The 21040-nt window shown below is 51.1% G+C and overlaps 1 protein-coding gene across 1 annotated transcript; it reads right to left on the reverse strand.

Moving 5' to 3' along the window:
• Positions 1-1756: 1756 nt before the first annotated feature.
• Sun5 (Sad1 and UNC84 domain containing 5) lies at positions 1757-17108 on the reverse strand. The gene is made up of 13 exons (XM_027945076.2): positions 17035-17108; positions 15291-15349; positions 15021-15095; positions 14247-14313; positions 13733-13794; positions 12626-12675; positions 11384-11418; positions 10701-10809; positions 5900-5978; positions 4855-4970; positions 3401-3568; positions 2842-2928; positions 1757-1888 (listed from the first exon to the last, which is right to left on the reverse strand). The coding sequence occupies exons 1-13, from the start codon at positions 17106-17108 to the stop codon at positions 1757-1759; spliced, it is 1113 nt and encodes a 370-aa protein (XP_027800877.1).
• Between the last annotated feature and the right edge of the window lie 3932 nt (positions 17109-21040).

The raw sequence follows: 21040 nt of genomic DNA on the forward strand, positions 1-21040 counted from the left end.
TAGGGAAACTGGAGGCAACCTCACACTGTTCCCAAGCAATGGGGAATAGTGGTGACTTTGGATAGTAATCAAGCAAAATTTAATCAATCCTTACCTCACACCATACACTAAGATATATTTCAGGTGCACTGAGGAGCTTCAATGCATGTGTACCTTGTAGGTTTATGCATGAAAGAACAAATGTGTGTGTGTGTGTTTGTGTGTAATAAAATTAGTGGAAGAAAACAGAGGTATATTTTTATGAACTTGAACTTGATGTCTTTCCTGATTGACTGGATAATGTTTTACAGAAAAAAAAAATCTGTTGAACAAAAGATATTCTAAACAAAGTTAAAACACAGAACAGCTGGCCGAGGGAAGCTGGGAGGGATTTGGGGGAGGAAGTGGGTGTCTACAGTTGTTTTTCTTTTTTTATCGAATCTCAGTATGATTTGGCTTTTTCATAACAAAAATGGTTCACGTAACAACTATCAACATGATGCCAGGCTGGACATGTGTGGCTTTCAGGTCCACTGGCTGCGGGAGGGGGCAGGAAGTGGCAGGAGTGTGAGGTGACCTCCTGAGCTCCTTGCACCGTGGAGACTTGGAGAGCTGGTCTAGGAGGGTCCCCAGGGGCGGGAGTGGAGGCATGGCAGATGGCCAGAGGGCCGGCTTCTGCGGCAGGGCAGGGCCTGTCCAGGGTGCCCTCCCTGGGTCTTTCTGATATCTCTGCCTCTTTGGCAGGGCTCTCTGTGGGACTGTCCCTCAGCCTTGCCACCTTGCCTGTGCAGAGGGGCTTTTCAAGGGCACTGCGAACTGTGTTGCTCCCCCGGGGACCGTGGCCCTGGGGGATGGGAGGGCCTGAGGGGGGCAGGCAGAGGGGAACCGATTGTGAAGAGAGGGACCTGACGTTTGGGCAGGGCCTGGCCGCACCCAGCGGCTCCTCTCAGGTGAAGAACAAGACTCCTGTTCACGGAGCACCTGGAATCCATCCCCTCTCTTTCCGGCTCCACTACTTGATCCCATTCCGCTTTGGCTAGCTTGCTCCACTCCCAGGCCCTGCTTAGGGAAGTGTCATTCCCTCCTTGGGACTGGACCTCCTGTCGCCTGCCTGGGCCAGAGGTCAGTTGTTCCCTCGGTGATCACTTACCTAACACCTACTCTGCATCATGTTATGTGCTGGGAATTTCACGATGGTGGACACCGTGTCTAGCACTCATGCTCTCGAGGAAACGATCACTAGAACAGGTGGCCTCAGCTCTGGCGAAGATTACAGACCAATATGAGTGGCTGAAGTCTGGGGAATAGGAGGAACTAAGAACTAAGGCCCAGAGAGGGTGTACGTCCTTTCGATATCACACGGAAAATTGTTCAGAGGATGTTGAAACACTCTCCTCTGCCACCTTACCTAACAGATGTCATCCTGTCTTTGTTGCAGAGATGGGGAGACCAGGGGTGGGATCAATTTGAAACCAGAGAGAGAAAACCAGACTGCCTGGGTTTGGGTCCAGGTGCTACCACTTGCTGGCGGAGACCTCCACCAGTCACTTGGCTGCTCAGAGGCTTCTGTGTCCTGCCGGGGCTGTTGTAATGTGCGGGCGCCCAGCGTGGGATCAGGAATTGCACACCATGGCCTCAGACCTCAAGTGCTGGGCCCCTTGCACACCATGGCCTCAGACCTCAAGTGCTGGGCCCCTCTCCCTCTTCAGGGCCCAAAGACATGCAGACTGGGGCACGGGCTACAGAATAAACTTTACTCTCTCTCAGGGCAGGAGTCCTAGTTAGGAGTCTCTTTGGGCAGGGTCACAGAGCCATGCACGCGCACTCGGTACAGGCAGGTGAAGCGAGGGTTCCCCCAGTTGCTTGAGATCTTCACCTTGACAGCACCAAAAGCTCGAGGTGGATGGTTCTGGAAAACAGAATCAGACATGGGGCAGCTCACCCTGGCAGAGTGGAAAGAGAGCCTCCCATATCTCAGGTGAGAGACTGAGACTCAGAGAGGGAAATGGTGTATCCCAAGGCCACACAGCAAGTCAGTACTTAGGGGCCAGGATAGAAGGTGCTGAGACCAGCAGAACCAACCTAGAGTGGCTGGGAAATGCCCCAGCGGCAGGCCCCTGGCAGCATGTTTGCCATAGGCCTGGGCAAGCCCATTTCCCCTTCTGAAGGATGGGAGTGGTACTGGCTGTGCCCCAGGATTGGAGCCAGGATTGTGGGGAACTGAGCTCTTGGGACGAGGGCGCTGAGCAGCACCCCACACGCTGCTCTCATGGAGGGCGAGGCCTGTGTTTATCCTGCTTCCTGCCCAGGGCACAAAGCTGGAGAGGCTCAGCCCTCAGGCTCTCACTGTTGGGTTTCAGTCTCTCAGGGAATTTCAGGGGTCGGGGACACTGAGGCCAGGAAAGCAGGGAAATCCCAGGACCACACAGCATTTGTATCTGGGCCGGTGTTGGCTGGATTCCAAGCCTGGACACTCGCCCTGTCCGGCCCCCTGGTGATTCCAGAGGTGCCTGTCTGCTTCTGTTCCCAGCCCTCCCTTCCAGCCTCCATTCCCTCCTGGGCTGGGAACAGGTGCTGATGGGGGCGGGGCTCCCGGTGCCAGGGCTCTCCACTCTGGAGCCAGCAAACCCCACCTGCTGGGTTCTGGGGAACCCCGGGGGAAATGCAGCCAGCCATCCCTGGGGGGTCAGGCCAGCGGCCGGGTGGGTCGCCCCCGTCCCACTCCGGGCCCTGCTGCCGCTCCCTGAGCCTCAGCTGCCCAGCCTGTCCAGTGGGTCAGTAGTGGCTGAGCACCTCACGGGGACGCAGGGGGATGACGTGTGGCCCCTGGGCGATCCCCATTGCAGGGCTTTGCTCAGGTACCTGGAGGTGGAACATCTGGATGGTGTTTTCTGGCTGGAACTGGAAGGCTCCCAGGAACACCTCCTCCCTGGGGGAGCTCTCCATGCCCTGGGGGCAGAACCCAGAGCTGTCAGACAGGGGCCTTGGGGGTGCTCCCCTCCAGCCTGGGCGTGCGCCCCTCCCAGACCGGAGCTTTCCAGGGCAGCACAGGTGACAGCAGGAGAGAGCCAGGGCCTGGGAGGCAGAGGCCGAGGGCCAGCTGCTGACCGTGCCACTGGCCCCAGGGCCTGGGGCGTTTCCCGACCCTTCTCTGGACCCCATTTGGATGAGCAGTTCCTGATAATTCTCTGGACCTTCTCAACAAAATGGGGGCACAGTGGTCTCTGAAGGCTATGGTGGCTCTGAAAAGCCGGTGGAAATCGAGGCGCTGGGACGTCTGCCCTCGGAGGTGAGCTCTGACCCCCCAGCCCCCCTGAGCCTCCCCAGCCCCCCGCGCCTCCAGATGTGCAGACCCGGAGCACCCCCACCTCGCCAGGCTGCCCCTTCAGCTCGGCCTCGCCCCTCGCAGGGGCGCGCTCACGTAGATGACGAAGTCCTTGGGGGCCGTGTCCACGCTGCCGGACAGCGAGATGGATTTGGGGATGTGCTGCAGGGTGATGTTGAACAGGTAGACCTTCTGGGCCAGCCGGATGGTCACCTGGCCACGGTCACCTGTGAAGGCCCAGCAGTTGCCAGGTGTCATGTTGGGCTAGAAGAGGCAGGTAACGGGGTTACGCTGAGTGGGCGGCCAGGGCTTCCTCACTCTACAACTAGGCACAGTTACTATCCCTGTTTGACAGATGTGGAGACCGGGCAGCAGAGCAGGGAAATGACTGGCCAGGACCATGCAGAGCTGGGAGTGCAGCCTGGGCAATTTGATCCTGGACCACTTGCTTTTAACCACTACCATCTTCTACCCTATGAAGAGGAAACAGGCTCAGAGAGGGAGAGCATTTCAGCTGAAATCACACAGCGAAGGCATTCATTCAGCAGCTTTTCAGTGTGGCCAGCTCTGAAGTGGAACAGTAGATGCTGAGACGGGGATGGGACAGGGACTGTGGAGTCAGGGAAGGCCTCTTGAGGAGCTGGGACCAAGGGGGGTCAGGAGCAATCGGGGAAAGTGAGTTGAGGGACAGCCACAGCCCTGAGGGCCACAGGAACTAGCTGCAGGGAGCGGCTTAAGCTGGAGAGGGCAGAAGGCCTGAGGGCAGGATCTCTCCAGCCTCCGGGGTCTGGTCTGTCACCTTGCTTCCTCCCTGGAAGGCCCCTAACACCTGCTCTGCCTGAGGAACCCTGCTCACCCGCGGCTACCTCCTCCAGGAGGCCCGCTGTCCCTGCAAGGCCATTGCCCCAGCCTGGTCTCAAGCACTGACATCTTTGGGCTCCTTGAGGGACCCATGGAAAAGTCACCATGGCCTTGGCACCACCCAAGGCTGGCCACGGGGACGCGATGCTCAGCCGGGGGTTGCTAATGGAGCTGTGCTTGCTCTGTGACCCAGCAAGCCCCTGCCCTCTCCGGGGGAGTCTCCTCATCCAGGGGCTGTGGCGCAGGGGGCCGAAGCTGGGTGGACTCTGGCTCTGCCCTTCACTAGAGGCCAGCTGTGGGCCTGCAGCGACGAGCTGGCTCTTTGAGCCTTGGTGGCCTTGAGGGTTCTCAGACCCTGAAGTCTCAAGGGCGGGGTGGGGGACTTTCCAGTGCCATAGTAAGCTGTCCCGTGCCCTGCTCCTACAGCAGCCCCCCCTGGGGCCCTGTTCTCTGTTCTTGCTGCCTGCCTCCCCCGCCCCCACCTCGAACCCCGCCCGCACCTCTAACCCCGCCCCCACATCTAACTCCACCCCACATCGAACCCCGCCCCACATCTAACCCCGCCCCCAACTTTAACCCCGCCCCACCTCTAGCCCCGCCCCAGGTCCCGCTGCCCTTGCTTCTGCAGCCAGCCTCTATCCCAGGACCCTGCCTCTGACCAAACCCGTCCCTCGCCCCTTGTCGCCTGCCTCGAGAATCACGTCTGGGGGCTGCGCGTAGTTCCACAGCCGGATCCAGTTCCAGCAGGAGCGAGCCTTTTCGTAGTTGTAGGTGGCTGAGGTGTGCTCGAAGTCTATGCTGGCCCCTGTGCGGACGGACAGATGTCCGGGCGAGGATCAGATTCAGCCTGGGGAGGGCACTCGCCGTGTGCCGGAGCCCCTGGGAGGCCTCACCGCGCCCTCTCTGGACCTCAGTGCTCTCTTCTGGGCAGTGGGTCTGACAGTAACCATAAAGGCCGCCAAAGAGCGCCCACCCCAGGTCCACTGGCAGCGGTAATGAGCCAGGGCTTTCCCCACCAGCCTGGGGGAGACGTGCGCACTATGTCTGGCAGCCCTGTTGTGCTATTGTGGCTGGTTTTACACCCATTGTACAGAGTAGAGAGGGGAAGTTCTGGCTCTGAGAGGGTGAATGGAACCCAGAGTCGCTCAGGGGTCGGGGCAGACGCCCTGTGACCCCCATGTTTCACTGAGGTTAGGGTGCCCTCCCGGACCCCTCTTTTGGCCTCCCTCACCAGGAGACCCTTGCTCACTCATGCTAACCTCCTCCTCTGGGGCATCTGGAAGGCTTTTCCCTCCTCACAGGTCTGGACCCAGTGTCACTCTGCCCGCGGGGGTCCCCTCTATCCCTGCTCCCTGCTTCATTGCCCCTGAAGTCCTGAGTCCTGACTCACTGTTGGCCCACATTGGTTTATTTCTAGTCAGTGTGTCCCCACTCCTCAGGGATCACTTTGTCCTGTTGACCACTGTGTGGCAGCCCCAGGCTGAGGGAGGGGCAGGAGGGAGGGGCAGTGGAGGGGTCAGGCAGTGGAGAGCATCTGGATTCCTAGCCCCATCCCTGCTTCTGGCTCCATTAGACAAAATAAATTCTAGCAGGAAAACCAGCTGAGAACAGAGGTTAGCTCTGAGGAGGACTGTCCTCAAGCAGAGGGTGTATCACACCAGAACCAAAATCCAGGCATGGAAGGGTTTCTGCAGATGCTGAGGGGGGTGGAAGTGGGCAGGGGAGGCCGCTTACCTATAGACTTAAGGGCAAAGTCCGGCTTTTCAATGTAATCGCCTTGTATCATCTTCATTATTTTCTGGGTCATTCTTTGCTGAGAAGGCAGAAAACACAGGCTGTGCCTTGATGTGTCCTTACAGATCACAAGCCCCAGGGGTGTGTCCTCCACAGGTGACAGGTGCAACAGGAGACCCTCTTGGGGAACCTCTGATGGCCCAGCACAGGACTGCCCAGTCCCTGTACTGTGAAGGACGACCCAGTGACACAGAGCCCTGCCCCCTCCCCGAGGTTCACTTTGAGTGTCTGAGTTCACCATGACTGTGTCACAGAGGGGCCAAGAGTCTCACTGAGGGCAAGGACAGGGGCTCTGGAATCAGCAGGACCTGAGTGCTGTGGGGCCTTGGGCAATACTGTGCCTCTGAGACTTGAGACCCGTAAGACGAGGTGGTAATGGCGTCTCCCTCTCAGAGAGGATTAGAGAGGTCTAGAAAGCCCCCTGTGTGTGCCAGGACTGGCCTCAGCCTCCTGCAGCAATCCTAGGAAGTGTGGACGGTCTTCCTCCCATTTTAAAGGTGAGAGCGTAGAGGCAAAAGGACTTTCACATGTGGCCCATTCTATTTTCCAACCATGGCTGCAACCAGGTCTCCCATTCCACACTCAATGTGATGCTGACTTCTTCCCTTGAGAGGCAGATAAGCTCCCTCCCCATTAGTCTGGGCTGGTGACTGTGGCAGAAGTGATGCTCAGTCCTAAAAGTCACTAGAACACTGGTTTTCTAAAACCTCCACTCTTGGAAGCTGCCTCCATGTTGTGAGGAAGCCCAGGCCGCATGAGGAGGTGCTTTGGTCAACAGCCTAACTCGGTTCCTAGCTGATGGCCAGCACCACTCTCCAGACTCTTCATCAAAGCCCCCTGTGTTGAGGTTTCCCAGCTGAGGCCCCAGGTGTTGTGGAGCAGAAACCAACCATCCTTGACCTGTCCTGACCTGCAGACTCTCTGACCATGATACAGTGGTTGTTTTACACTACTAATTCTTGGGATGCCTTGGGATGCAGCCATAGTGACTAAACAAGAGCCAGGCTGTTATAGGGTAGTGGTTATAATTCTGTTTTGTTGATTTGGAAACTGATGCTCAGATAGGTTGATGGCCTGCCTTAGGTTGCACAGCTCCAAAAGATAAAGTATCCCTAACTCTTACTTTGTTTGCTGGGCAAATGCTCATTTATTTCTTCTCAAAACTGGGTCACCAACTCCAAGAAATTTCCCTGATGGTCCCTGCCCTTTTTGGGCTCCAAGTCTGGTTAGGGGTCCACAGGTCCTGGGACTGCCTTGAAGGGAGGGATGGAATTTAGTTTATCACTATCCTTGAACCCCAGAATGGGACCAGGCATACAGTAGGTGCTTAATGATTATGTATTGATTAGTGTATGCCTTGGGCTTCTACCTTTGTTCCAAGGAAACAAGCATTTAAGGAACACTTACCCTATGACAGACATTATTCTAAGGATTACAGGAATTACCATGTTTAATCCATATACAACCCATTTTGTAGATGAGGAAACTGAGGCACAGAGAAGCTAAGGGAGGAGAGCAGTCACACAACTTACAGATGGTAAACATGGGATTCAAATCCAAGTACTTGACTCGAGAGCCCGTGCTCATATCCACCATGCTGACTGTCTCTCTGAGTCGGTGGTCCCTCTTCTACAACCCCCCACCTGGCCCATCCCTGCCTCCCTCCCCCATGTAGAGAGGAAACTCCTGCAGGGCCCTCACTCCTGAGTGAGGAAGAGTGACACACTCTCTCCTATGATTCCTGAGAGGCTTGGGGGAGAGGAAGGAGCCCCGGAAACCTGGAATTTGGGGGGGGGAGGGGTACTGGGGATTGAACCCAGGGCCTTGTGCTTGCAAGGCTGATGGCCAGCACCACTCTCCAGACCCTTCAAGCTGCAAGCGCTCTACCAACTGAGCTATAGCCCCAGCCAGAAACCTGGGACTTTGAAACAACAAAAAGCACAGTCAAGCTTCAGGCAGCTTTGCTCCATCTCACGACAAAACCCCCATCTGTAAATTCTTAGAAACTTGGCTTCTAGGCAAAGACGGTGAAAACTCACCAGATGTTTTGGTAGATAAGGCTGAAGCTACCTTATTAACTGTGGAACAAAGAGGCCCAGGAGGAGAGAAGAGAAAAGACAGTATAGGACTTGTTCAGGAGTTGACATCCAAATAACAAAAGCTTAAAAGTGAGAATAGAGCCAGGCGGGGTGGCGCACACCTGTCATCTCAGCGCTCAGGAGGCTGAGGCAGGAGGATCGTGAGTTCAAAGCCAGCCTCAGCAACTTAGCCAGGCCCTGAGCAACTCGGTGAGACCCTGCCTCCAAATGAAAAATAAAAAAGGGCTGGGGGTGTGGCTCAGTGGTTGAGGACCCCTGGGCTCAATCCCCAAATTAAAAAAAAAAAAAAAAAAAAAGAATAGAGCAAACAGGACCAGGGAGGAGGTCACCAGTTTGATCACATGATGAAAGAACATTTCTTGGGATGGAAGGTGGTGAGTTTGTGGACTGAAAGCTTCCTCAGGGTGTCTGGCCCATGGGCGTTTTTTCTGGAAGTTTTGGATGGAAGGTAAGACCTGGCCTGGTGTGGAGGGCCAGTGCCCACCACAGCAACTACTAGAAGAAGTCAGAGAGTTGAATGAATCATATTTCAAGGCCAATGTGAGCTAGGGACTAAAATTCCAGAGAGGGGAGAACCATGCCCGGTTCTGCTGACAATTTTATTTTGACCCCTGGGGTCGTTTGACGATTCGGATCATGGACGAAGGATCAGGGCTTGGGCCAGACTCTGAACTACTCCTGGAGAAGGAGGAGCACTGAAGTTATAGTGGTCCCCCCTGGGCTAAGGGGATCAAATCAGGACAGAGGAAATGCACCCTCAGCCAGTCTCCCCCACAAAGTGTTCCCTGGACTCCAAGACTACAGGAGACCAGGAGCTGCTTCCAAGGCTCTGGAAGGCAGAATTAAACTTCCTGTCTTCTAAAGCTTAGGAAATAAAATGGTGTGTGTGGGGGGGGAGTGCACAAAATAAAACAAGTGAGAGACTAAAGCCGTAGGACCGTGGTTCTCTGGGGTTGGCATCAGCGTCCCCTGGCTTGATTCCCGTCCTCAGACTTCAGCTCCAACCGGTCTGGGTGGGGCCCATTCATTGGAATGTCTGACATTTCCCCAGGTAACGGTGCAGTGTGGTCCTCTGAGACCCACTGCCCTAGAAGGAGCAGTGAGTCAGCCCAGAGTACCCTAGCTGCCCTTCTCGAGGCACTGAACTAGTCTGGGCACCATTAGAAGGTGGGAATTCAAGTATGCCCCTGGAAGAGGAGGTGCCATTGGGCCAGAGATTTTATACTGATTCAGGGCTAGAAGGAAAAAGGAGAATTGAGAGCCCTCAGATCGATGGTCAGTCTTCCCCATTAAACACTTGCCAAATATTTGAAACTGCCTGGGCAGCTTTCCAAAGAGCTAACCTGAAAATATCTGAATAAATCTCATAAATTTGCAATCTGGGTCAGTCTGAACCAGCTCAGTGTGTGTCTAGAAAGAAGGGATCATATCCTCCTCCAAAGAAAAGGGAACTGTACTGGTAGAAGTCTTAAAGTACTTGAAGCAATAGAGTTCTTTTATATCCCATGACCAGAAAACACTAAAAATATAAAAATGTATAAACATTTTCATACACAGAAATAGACACTAAGAGTCAAGATTGTATGGCTGATACCCAAGAGAAAAAAACAGAAAACAGAAGAAGGCCAAAGATAATCCAGATGTTGGAGTCAGCAGACAAAGATTTGAAAGATAACCATGACTGATGAGTTAAATAAAATAAAGGAAAAGATGTACAACATAAATGAAATGATGGAGAATTTTACCGTAGAGTTAAAGTCTATGAAAAAGAGTTAAATGTGCATTGTAAAACTAAATAATGCAATATATGAAATAATAGTAGATTTCTCAGGCAGAATACAGAATTATTAGTGAAACTGAAGAAATTTAAAAAAAAACAATATCAAAACATGGAGAAAAAGAATTTTTTTTTTTTTAGAAAGTGAATCAGGTGATAGCATAGGAATTACATAAAACACACTCTAAAGGTCTAGCATAGTAATCAGAATTCAAGAGAGGAGTGATGATGGGGAAGATCAATATTTTAAGAGAGAAAGGCTAAGCATGTTTTAAAACTATTGAAAAATATCAATATATAGATTTAAAAAATATAGGAAACCCCCAAGCTGGTTATATATAGACTATGAGGGGCTGGGATTGTGGCTCACTGGCGAAGCACTTGTCTTGCACATGGGAGGCACTGGATCCTCAGTACCACATAAAAATAAAATAAAGGTATTGTGTCCATCTACAACTAAAAACATTTTTTAAAAAAGAATGTTAGACACAAAAAGAATATCCTATAAACTCCCAGGAGTAACAAATGGATTAAACCCAAAGGGTCAATAATCAGAGTGGCATAATAATTCTCAACAGCAACAATACAAATGAGAATACAGTGGTAGACCTCCTTCAGAGTTCTCAGGAGAAAATTTCCTTTCTAGAATTCTATACCCAGCCAAACTACCAATCAAGTGCAAGGGTAGAATAAAGGTGTTTTTAAATATGTAAGTTCTAAGTTCTTTTGCTCTTTTCTCAGTAGTTACTTGGGGATGTGCTCCATTAAAATGAGGGATAAAACCAAGAAAGGAGAAAACTCAGGATATAAAAAAGAGGGCATCAAAGAAGTTAGGTGTCTGGGGGCAGAATGAGTGGCATCTCACCTCATCTGACATGGCCTCCATTTCTTGGAGTCTGGCAATGAGCTGGTTCATGCTGCCTCGGAGGTCCTGGATTTCCCCAGTGTGATGTCGCACCTTCTCCTGGTACATCCTTAACAGGAAGGAGTGAAGCAAGAAGTGACTGCCTTGTAATGCTGCTATTGTGGCCTCAAGTTCTCTCTTTGCTAGTCAGCTCTCAAAGAACTAGCTTCATCATCTTTTCCTCTCTTGGGCCCATTCCTGGTTCACCCAGAGGTTAAACACTATCCATTCTCTTCTTTCTTCTTGGAATATGCTTAAGACCAGTTCATTCTTTCCAAATATTTCTGAGAATTTTGTTTGCAGTTAAGAATGCTGCTACCAGGTGGTGACTTGTTCATTAAAATCTCTTGACTACCATTTACTGATCACTGACTGTGGACCAGGAACTATGCAGATTTTCTTTAATACCCATAATTCCCCAGGGCAAGGTGGAGTACTCTGCCTCATCTCACACATGAGGTGTTAAAAGCTCAGTGAGAGGAAGTTTCTTTGGCATCAGGCCAGACAGGTAAAACTCATGAGAGCTAGGACTGAAGTCCAGGTTTGTCTGTGAGCTCATGTTCCTAGCCAATATACCCCAGAGTCTTCCTATACCTGTATTTTTTTTTTTTACATGATAGGACTTACCAGCAGATTCCTCTTACCTCAAACTCTGCAATGGACTATTTATGCTGTCATCCTGGAGGAGTGTTGAAGAAAGCAGAAATCCCCTTCAGTTGGCCTGAGAGAGCTCCCTCCATCCATTCTCCAAAACCACAAGTGCATCCACTCATCCACCTTCCCATGTAGGCTTCCATCCATTCACCCACCTACCATCTCTCCAAACTCGAAACTCCAGTTTACTCTTAGTTTTATCCATCCATTCTCATCCATCACCTTTCCTCACCCTTCAACCCTTCCGTCTCCCCAAGCTCCCTGTCCATCCCCCTCCCATCCGTCCACCCTACCCCATATATCCTCCTCTCCTCCATCCATCTCCCCACTTACCTATCTATCCCACCTGCCCTCCCGACTGCCCATTCTCCCTTTTATATGTTCCTCTGCTGTTTCTCCCAGCCCTACCTCCATTACGTCCAACGTCCGTCCATCCATCCATCCATCCATCCATCCATCCATCCATCCATCCATCCACCTTCCTATCCCTTCTCCCTCTATTCAGGCTCCCATCTGACCATCCAGTCATTCAACATGGAGCGTGGCAGCCCTTTTCCCTGCACTGAGCTGGAATTGCCCAGAGGTGTCACACCGCCCTCTCTCCTTCCTCCAAGTTGCTGCAGCAGAGCTGGGGAGACAGTCAGGAGTGTAGGACATTGTGGGAGAAAGGACGGGGCTGGGACCACCTCTGCCTGGTTGTTCCTGGAGGGAGCGACATGTTGTGAATCTTGAAGAAGGTGAAAGGGTTCATAAGGGAGAGGAGAAGAGATAGGCCTCTGGGGTTCCCGGTCCCTGCAGGTGTTGCGAGACGTCCTTGAACAGGGAGCTCCACTCACCTTTCCCCTCTTCTTTCCTCCCCAGAAACCACAAAGCAAAGGGGTATCGTTGTCTCATTTAAGCAGAAAAGAACAAACTGTTGAGTAGAAAGAGGGTCTTCCCCCTTCCCACTGCCTCGCTTTATTGGGAGCCTTGAGAAAGGAGAGATGAGTCATCTCGGGGGTGACAGGAGAGCCATCCTGGTGGAGGGACTACTGCATGTGGTCTTTGAAAGTCACAGGTAGCAGGAGAGATGGGTCCTAGATGGGTGGCGTGATCAAGGCAGAGATTTGGTTTGGAATAAAGCAGCAACTTGACAGGGTCCAGATTTGGTGAGAGCAAGAGGAGCTACGGAGGCACAATTAGCTGCCCGAGGGGAGACTAGTCAGCTGTGGGCTGGACGAGGGCGCACTCACCTGCCAGACTTCCATTTTTGATGGTAAATGCATAGAAAACATCCAGAATCCTGCGGGGCCATGAGAACAAGAATCAGCTGCTTAACATAGAAGGTCAAGAGCGAGCCTCTGCTCTGGAGTCAGAGCCCAGCCCTGCCACTCGCTAGCATTGCACAACTTTGGGAGAAATGACTTAATCCCTCTATGCCTCAGTTTCCTCCTCTGCCAAATGGCAATAACATAAAATCCACTTCATGTGCAAATGAAATCACATGCAATGTATGTTACATAAACTACCTGGTACCTGTCTCACACTCCCATCCCGACCTTGCTGGGGAGGATTAGTACAGAGAAGAAGGCAGGTGGTTTCTTCTGCATTTCATGATCTCCAGATCATTTCATGATCCGCATTTCATGAGGCTGAAACCTCACCATTTCAGCAGTTGTTTAAAAGCCTTTAAAACCTATTTGTTATTATTGACAAAATACTTTTTTTTGGAGTGAGGGATCAAACGCAGGGGTGCTTAACCACAGAGCCATATCCCCAGTCCTTTTGACATTTTTTAAAATTTTGAGACAGGACCTCGCTAAGTTGCTGGGGTTGGTTTTGAACTTGTGATTTCCCTGACTCTGCCTCCCCAAGAGGTAGGGATTCGAGGTGTGGACCACCACACCCAGCTTGATACACCACTTAACAAACTAGGAACGGAAGATAACCTCCTCAGTGTAACAGAAACCCACAGCTAACATCCTATCGGTGGCGCTGGATGGAAGCTTTCCCACTAAAATCGAGACATAAAGCCCTCACAGTTGCGGTCAACTGATTTTCACAAGGGCGTCGAGACATTCAGTAAGACTAAAATAGTCTTCTCAATAAATGGTTCTGGAACAACCATGTATCCATATTCAGAAGCATGACACTTTGTGGTTTCCAGAGCTCTTCTTGGCTTTCAAAAATTTTTCTTGGACATCATTTCACTGAACCCTCATTAGACAGGTGGGTACGCTGAGTCGTGTGCAGGGGACACGTGTGGCCAGGTGTCGCAGAACAGTGCTAGACCCCTGCTCTCCTCTCCCAGCGGGGGCCAGAGCCTGGGGACACCACCTGCCCGGGGTCTGCAGACCCACCGAAAACGCAGAGGACCAGCACGCCCGTCTTCTCCATGAGCTTCTGGAAGAACAGCCTGCACCTGGAGGCCAGGGGAGCCAGAGTCAAGGGGCCTCCTCCTCGGCCCTGGCCACCAGCGCGGTTTGCCCCCCTCCCTCCCTGATGAACGTGGCCTCCGCTGGGACCTCCAGGGTCCCCCACACTCCCCGCCGAGCGCTGGTTGTGTCTGTCCTTGTCTCCAGGCTGGAGCTCACGAGGGGTGGGCCGAGGCTGGGACCAGGACAGGCATCAGACTTCAAATGAATGGAGGAGGCCGAGCGTCAAGCCCAGGACCCAGCCCTCTGTCCCCAAGCTGGGTGCCAACGAGGGGAGCTTAGAAAAGAAGGGGCAGGGGTCCAGGGGCAGCCGCTGCGGAGGGAGGCTGAGGAGCCCTGGGGGGCCCTGGGGCCAGCTTGGGGTCCCTGGTCTACACTGCTACCAGAGGGACGCCTAAGCCAAAGACGGGCTGCCTGCCCGCCCGGCCCTGCCGCTCACCGGCAGGCGTTGAAGAGGACCTGCTGGGCCTGGGTCCTCAGGAAGTAGGCCAGGCAGGCGATCCAGGCTGCAGGGAGACGACGGAGCGTGAGTCCCTGGGCCTCATCCCTGTCCCATGGCGGGTCCTGGGGCTGTGGGGGCACCTTGGAGCTGGGCGGCCTTCTTCTTATTCATTTTTTCTGTGGTGCTGAGGCTCGAGCCCAGGGCTCACGCATGGGAGGCAAGGCCCCTGGCTGAGCCCAGCCCCAGCCCTGGGAGGCCCCCTGGACAGGCCCTGGCCTGGCCGATGGGACGTGCCAGGCTGGTGCCCGCTGGGTCCTGCAGGTGAGCGCTGCTGTGGCCCTAAGGGCTGGAATGTGCTGATGCCCAGGTCCAGAACCTGGGAGCCTGGGACCGGAGGGGCCTTGCTGGGTTCCTCTGGGGAAGCTCAGCGTGGGGCCGGCAGAAACAGGGGTGCAAAAGGGTGGGGGGGAGAATGGAGGAGGGAATGGCCGCTGGACTTGGGAAATGAGTGGACTGGAAGATGAGAGAGGCTGTCGGCTGGAGGGGGTGACTCCGCGGGAGCCGGGCCGGGCTGGGGCCCAGCAGAGGAGGGCTGGCGGGCAGCCCTTCACCGGCCAGTGTCCATCCATCAGGGGGTCCTGGCTGGGATCACCCCGGTGGAGCTTAACCTGCGGCTCCTGCAAACTCAGGGCCTCCCCCTCCCCAGCTTAGCGGGGCCCGACCCTCCAGGGCCCAGGGGGTGGCCGAGGGGACTCTGCAGACCATACGCACACAGATATCCCAGCAGGAACTGAGTCAGGCTGATGGCCGGGGCATTGATGCGGGCGGGCAACGGGAAGCTGTCATCTGCAGGGAGCGATGGGCGGTCAGGTCACTGCCTTTGAGACGTGGACTGGTGGAGACCTGGGGGGCACTCAGGGCTCGGAGTGAGCGTCCCTGCCCCTCTGCCTCCACCTCTTGCTGTGTGACCGTGGATTTCCTGCTAAACATCTCTGAGCCTCAGCCCCTCAACGGCCCCCTCCCGCTCCCCTCTCTGCTCACTCCTGCTGGGTGAGGGGTCCATCGCCATCCTGCTGGTGTTCCGGGCTCGCGGGTTGCATCTGGGGACGACAAGGTTCACAGTCGCGGTTTACAACACAAGCCGGTGACGTCACCGCATCCCAGATTGAGAAACTGAGTGACAGAGAAGTTTGCCAAGACTACCAGGCTGGGAACAGGGACAGATCAGGGTCTGGCTGACCCCAAATCCAGGTGTCTTTTAAGGCAAGGACTGTGGTTGGTGTGGCCATTGCAGGGGACCATCACCCCCAAGCCACCCACTCCTCTTGGTGGCAGAAGCCTGATTTGGGTAAAGGTTTCCTCATCGCTGAGTTGAGACCCACAGGGAGCAGTGACCGCTCTCCTTCCCCCTAAGTAGTCATGTTTCTGCCCCCCACGGAGGGCTGTGGTGGCCACGCTGTGACGGAGAGAGATGACTAAAAGGAAGAGCCATGTGACAGCCGGAACCTGGTCTCCGGAGGCAGCACCACTGCAGAATCCAGGGACTCTGGAGCCACAGTCAGGAGCCCTTGGTAGGTGAGATGAAAACCTTTCATTTCCTCAGGCAGTGGTCCCCCAACATTCTCTCATTGTCCCCCCTTTGAGTTTATATTTATTTCTTGAGAAATTACAAATACACCTGCTACAGCTTGGATGTTGAATGTCCCCCAAAGGCTCCTGTGTTAAAGGTTTGGGTCCCCAAATGGCCCTAGGGGAAGGCAATGTGGACCTTTAGGAGGTGGGGCCTCGTGGGAGGTCCTTAGGTTGTTGGGGGCGTGTCCTTGGAGAGAACTGTGGGACCCCAGTCTTCCCTTCTTTCCTTCCTGGCTTCTTAGGTGGGTGATTTTCTTCCCCCATGTACTCTCACCATGATGCAGTGCCACCCCAAACAGGGGGGCCACTTGATCATGGACCAGAACCTCCAAAACCATGAAATATACCTTTTCTCTTGATAACTTAATTATCTCAGGCATTTTATTATAGTGGTAGAAAGCTCACATAATTCCCAATTATGCCAACATACACTTACCCTTCCTCAATGTACAGATTCATTTATACATTCCTGGGGAATATATAGCACAGCGGGGTGACTAGCTTCACAACTTACTGTAGACCTTAAAATAACTAGAAGAGAGGAGTTTGAAACTTCCCATACAAAGAAATGCTCATTACCCTGATCTGATCATCATAGAGGATAGCATGTACCAACTTTTCACTTTGCACCCATAGACACAATTATTATGTGTTAATTAAATCAAGGAGGATGAGCTGAAAATACTCATGCAACATTAACGATTTCTTCCTTCACCTCCATGGCTTTTTTGTAAACCCTGGTGGGATACATATACACCCTGTTCTGGGACCCAGAAGTGGGTATCCTTTTGAATGTTGGAATTCCTGTCACCTGCAGCTAGAGGCCTCCTGGCAGATAGAGGGCAGAGATACGTGTTTCCTGGTTCAGTGTCTGCCTCCCTCACAGACTAGCTCCATGATAGCAGGGAGCACGTGGGGCTGGTTCAACATGGTGCCCCCGTCCTCTGCACGGTGCCTGGCAAAGAGTAGGTGCTCAATAAACACATCCTGAAAGATGGCCACCTCCTTGCCAAGAGACTGGGAGAGCCACTGTCAACCTCTCATCAACTGTAAAGCACAGCCGGTTATGCCAGCTCCCCTCCCAGCAGGGGTGGAGGGGCTGCCTTTTGTCAGTTGTTAAAGGCTGAGCCAAGGGAGGGGCTGTTGTCCTCACCTCCTGGGCCTAACATTGGGGATCCCATCTTCGCATAGGGAACCTGGGTCCCCAGTGTTCCTTGACCGTGGCATCGATTCCCTTCTGTAGGGCTAATGGATGGTGGTGGGGATCTCTGGGAGTCAATGAGGAGGAACTAGCTGCTGCCACCACCTCAGAGTGTCCTCTGGAAGGTGCCATGTGGAATTTGCCAGGGTCAGGGAGAACTGTTGGCTCTATGACCTCACAGAGCAGGTGGGCAGGGAGGACACCCAGTCTCCAGCTTGGCCCCAGAACCTCCCCTCAGAAGAAGCCATTGTGACAATTTTCCATGTTTAAGATGGAGGAAATTGAAGGCATAAGGCAGTAAGGGCCGCTGGGTGCTGAAGGGCACATCTGTAACTTAGTGACTCAGGAGGCTGAGGCAGGAGGATGGCGAGTTTGAGGCCAGCCTGGGCAACTAAGTGAGACATTGTCTTAAAATAAAAATGAAAAAGGGTGGGGATATAGCTCAGTGGTAAATCTTTCCTGGGTTCAATCTCGAGTACCAAAAAGAACAGGGAAAACAAAAACATCCAGGGCCATGCTTGGTCTCGGGGTTGCATAGGGATGAGTTGAGTCTCCAAAAACTGGACCAGGTTTTCCTTGTTCCCAAACTCCTACCTGCCCCAAATTTTCTGATTTACCATTTTAGGTTGTACATGAATGTTTTCCGTACTGTTGAGCTTCTCACCAGTGGACATTTTGCATCACACAAAATACTATTATGTATATTATATTATATATATAATTATTATAATATATATATTATATTTTTTGGGTTATTTATTTAATGAAGGTCTACTATTTACTGGAAAAGATAGAAGGAAATGTCTGGCTGCATGTTTTTCTGTTAACTCTGTAGAGAAGCTGACCATTTGAGCCAACTTTTTCTTCCAATAGACGCAGAGTCTCTGGTTTAATTCCTAGGTCCTTGATCCATTTTGAGTTAAGTTTTGTGCATGGTGAGAGATAGGGGGTTTAATTTCATTTTGCTGCATATGGATTTCCAGTTTTCCTAGCATCATTTGTTGAAGAGGCTATCTTTTCTCCAATATACGTTCTTGGCGCCTTTGTCTAATGTAAGATAACTGTAATTAGGTGGGTTAGTCTCTATGTCCTCTATTCTGTCCCATTGGTCTACCAGTCTATTTTGGTGCCAATACAATGCTGTTTTTGTTACTATTGCTCTGTATATAGTTTAAGGTCTGGTATAGTGATGCCACTTGCTTCACCCTTCTTGCTAAGCATTGCTTTAGCTACTCTGGGTCTCTCATTTTTTCCAGATGAATTTCATGACTGCCTTTTCTATTTCCATGAGGAATGTCATTGGGATTTTGATTGAAATTCCATTAACTCTGTATAGTGCTTTTGGTAGTGTGGTCATTTTGACAATATTAATTCTGCCTATCCAAGAACAAGGGAGATCTTTCCGTCTTCTAAGGTCTTCTCTATTTTCTTTAACATTCTGTAATTTTCATTGTAGAGGTCTTTCACCTCTTTTGTTAAGTTGATTCCCAAGTATTTTTATTTTTTGAGGATATTGTAAATGGGATAGTTTTCCTAGCTTCTCTTTCAGAGGATTTGTTATTAATGTACAGAAATACCTTTGATTTATGGGTGTTGATTTTATATCCTGCTACTTGGCTGAATTCATTTATTAGTTCTAAGAGATTTCTGGTGGAATGTTTTGGGTCTTCTAGGTATAGAATCATATCGTGGGCTAGTAATGATAGTTTGAGTTCTTCTTTTCCTATTCATATCCCTTTAATTTCTTTCGATCTCTCTAATTGCTCTGGCTAGAGCCTCAACTTCCTTAACAAGACTCCTATAGTGCAAGAAATAAAATCAAGAATCAAGAAATGGGATGGATTCAAACTAAAAAGTTTCTCAGCAAAAGAAACAATCAGTGAAGTGAACAGGGAGCCTACAGAATGGGAGAAAATTTTTACCACACACACATCAGATAGAGCACTAATCTCTAGGGTATATAAAGAACTCAAAAATCTTAACACCAAAAATACAAATAACCCAATCAATAAATGGGCTAAGAAACTGAACAGACACTTCTCAGAAGATGATATACAATCAACAAATATATGAAAAAAATGTTCAACATCTCTAGCAATTAGGGAAATGTGAATCAAAACTACTCTAAGATTTTATCTCATTCCAATCAGAATGGCAGCTATAAAGAATATAAACAACAATAAGTGTTGGTGAGGATGTGGGGAGAAAGGCACACTCATACATTGCAGGTGGGACTGCAAATTGGTGCAGCCAATATGGAAAACAGTTTGGAGATTCCTTGGGAATTTTGAATGTAACCACCATTTGACTCAGCTGTCCCACTCTTTGGTTTATATCTAAAGGACTTAAAAACAGCATACTACAGGGACACAGCCACATCAATGTTTATAGCAGCACAATTCACAATAGCAAAATTGTGGAATCAACCTCGATGCCCTTTAGCAGATGACTGGATAAAGAAAATGTGGTATATATACACAATGGAATATTATTCAGCATTAAAAGAGAATAAAATTGTGGCATTTGCAGGTAAATGGATGGCGTTGGAGAATACTATGCTAAGTGAAGTAAGCCCATCCCAGAAAACCAAATGCCAAATGTTTTCTCTGATATGAGGACACTGATCCATAACAGGGATGCGGGGGGAGTGTGGGATGAATAGCGGAACTTTAGATAGGGCAAAAGAGAGGGAGGGGAAGGGGAGGCAGGGGGATAAGAAAAACATCATTATCCTAAGTACATGTAATGAAGACACAATGGTGAGACTCTACTTTGTATACAACCAGAGACATGAAAAATCGTGCTCTATATGTGTAATATGAATTGAAATGCATTTTGCTGTCAAATGGTCAGGTTCTCCTTTTTTTTTTTTAATTCTATATAGAATTTTTAAAAAAGGAGAACCTGACCATTTGAATTGACACTAAAAGTGAACTCTCTTTTGCCCCCTGGTGGCAGGTACTAAAAATTGCAGGTTAAGTACCTGTGGGAAGTGGAATGAGGGTCCCCTAAGGAGGTTCCCGTGCTAAAATCTAAACATAAGAATATGTTACGTTACTTGGCAAAAGGGAGTTAAAGCTAGCAGACAGAATTAAGGTTCCAATTCAGATGACCTTGAGGAGAGGAGACTATCTTAGATTATCCAGGTGGGTCCAGTGCAGTTATAAATGGAAGAAGGAAGAGGGAGACAGAGATGCTCTCTGCTCAACGTTGCTGGCTTTAGAGATGGAGAAAGAAGCCAGGGACTGAGGAACAAGGACAGCCTCTAGATGCTGGAAAAAGTCAGGAAACCGTTCCTTCCTGAAATCTCCTGCTCTACATCCTTGATTCTAACCCAGTGAGACTCACTTTGGACTTTTAATGCTTAGAACCATAAGATGATGAATTTGCATGTGCAGTCACTAAGTGTGAGGCAATTTGTTATGGCAGCAGTAGGTGGCTAACGTGAGAACATCCAGTGAAGGGGAAACTGAAATTCTGTCACTCGTTGTCACAAGGGCCTTTGAATTAATTATACATTCATTCAGTAAATTTGTGTCTAGGCACCGGATACAGGGCTGAGCAACACCAACTCCTGTCCCCGGGCTTGAAGGGACATCTTGCAGGGAACAGGTGCTTAGCAAACGGCCTGCCAAGTGCTATAGGGAGATTGCTGGGCTCAGGGGTGAACCGGTGAGAATCCCTCCTTCGTGTCACCTGGATGTTCCTAAATGTTGTCCCCTGTGCTAGAAGTGTTGAGGAAGAGGAAGCGTTCATGTCAAATGCAAACACCAAGATGCCTTCGGTCAATATTTGCGCTTCTGTTCATGGAGTTTGCTCTGCTGAGGACTCGGGAGGCCTAGTGTCTGTGGCATCTGTGGACAAACCAAGGCCAGGAGTGGGATGGGAGGGGCTCAGAGCAGCCCCTTCTCGTTCCTTTTGGCCTCTAGAATTGGGGTTATGGAGCAAGGACGGGAGA

This window comes from Marmota flaviventris, chromosome 2 (assembly GCF_047511675.1).
Source record: "Marmota flaviventris isolate mMarFla1 chromosome 2, mMarFla1.hap1, whole genome shotgun sequence".
NCBI lineage: Eukaryota > Metazoa > Chordata > Mammalia > Rodentia > Sciuridae > Marmota > Marmota flaviventris.

Excerpts from the sequence above, each read along its gene's own strand:
- Sun5 (XM_027945076.2), bottom strand. The coding sequence starts at position 17,108 with ATGCCACGGTCAAGGAACACTGGGGACCCAGGTTCCCTATGCGAAGAT. Across the intron at positions 10,810-11,383 it reads AGTCCATTGCAGAGTTTGAG|GATGTACCAGGAGAAGGTGC; the intron begins GTAAGAGGAATC and ends CTTCCTGTTAAG. Across the intron at positions 3,569-4,854 it reads CCCCAGACGTGATTCTCGAG|CCCAACATGACACCTGGCAA; the intron begins GCAGGCGACAAG and ends TGCCTCTTCTAG.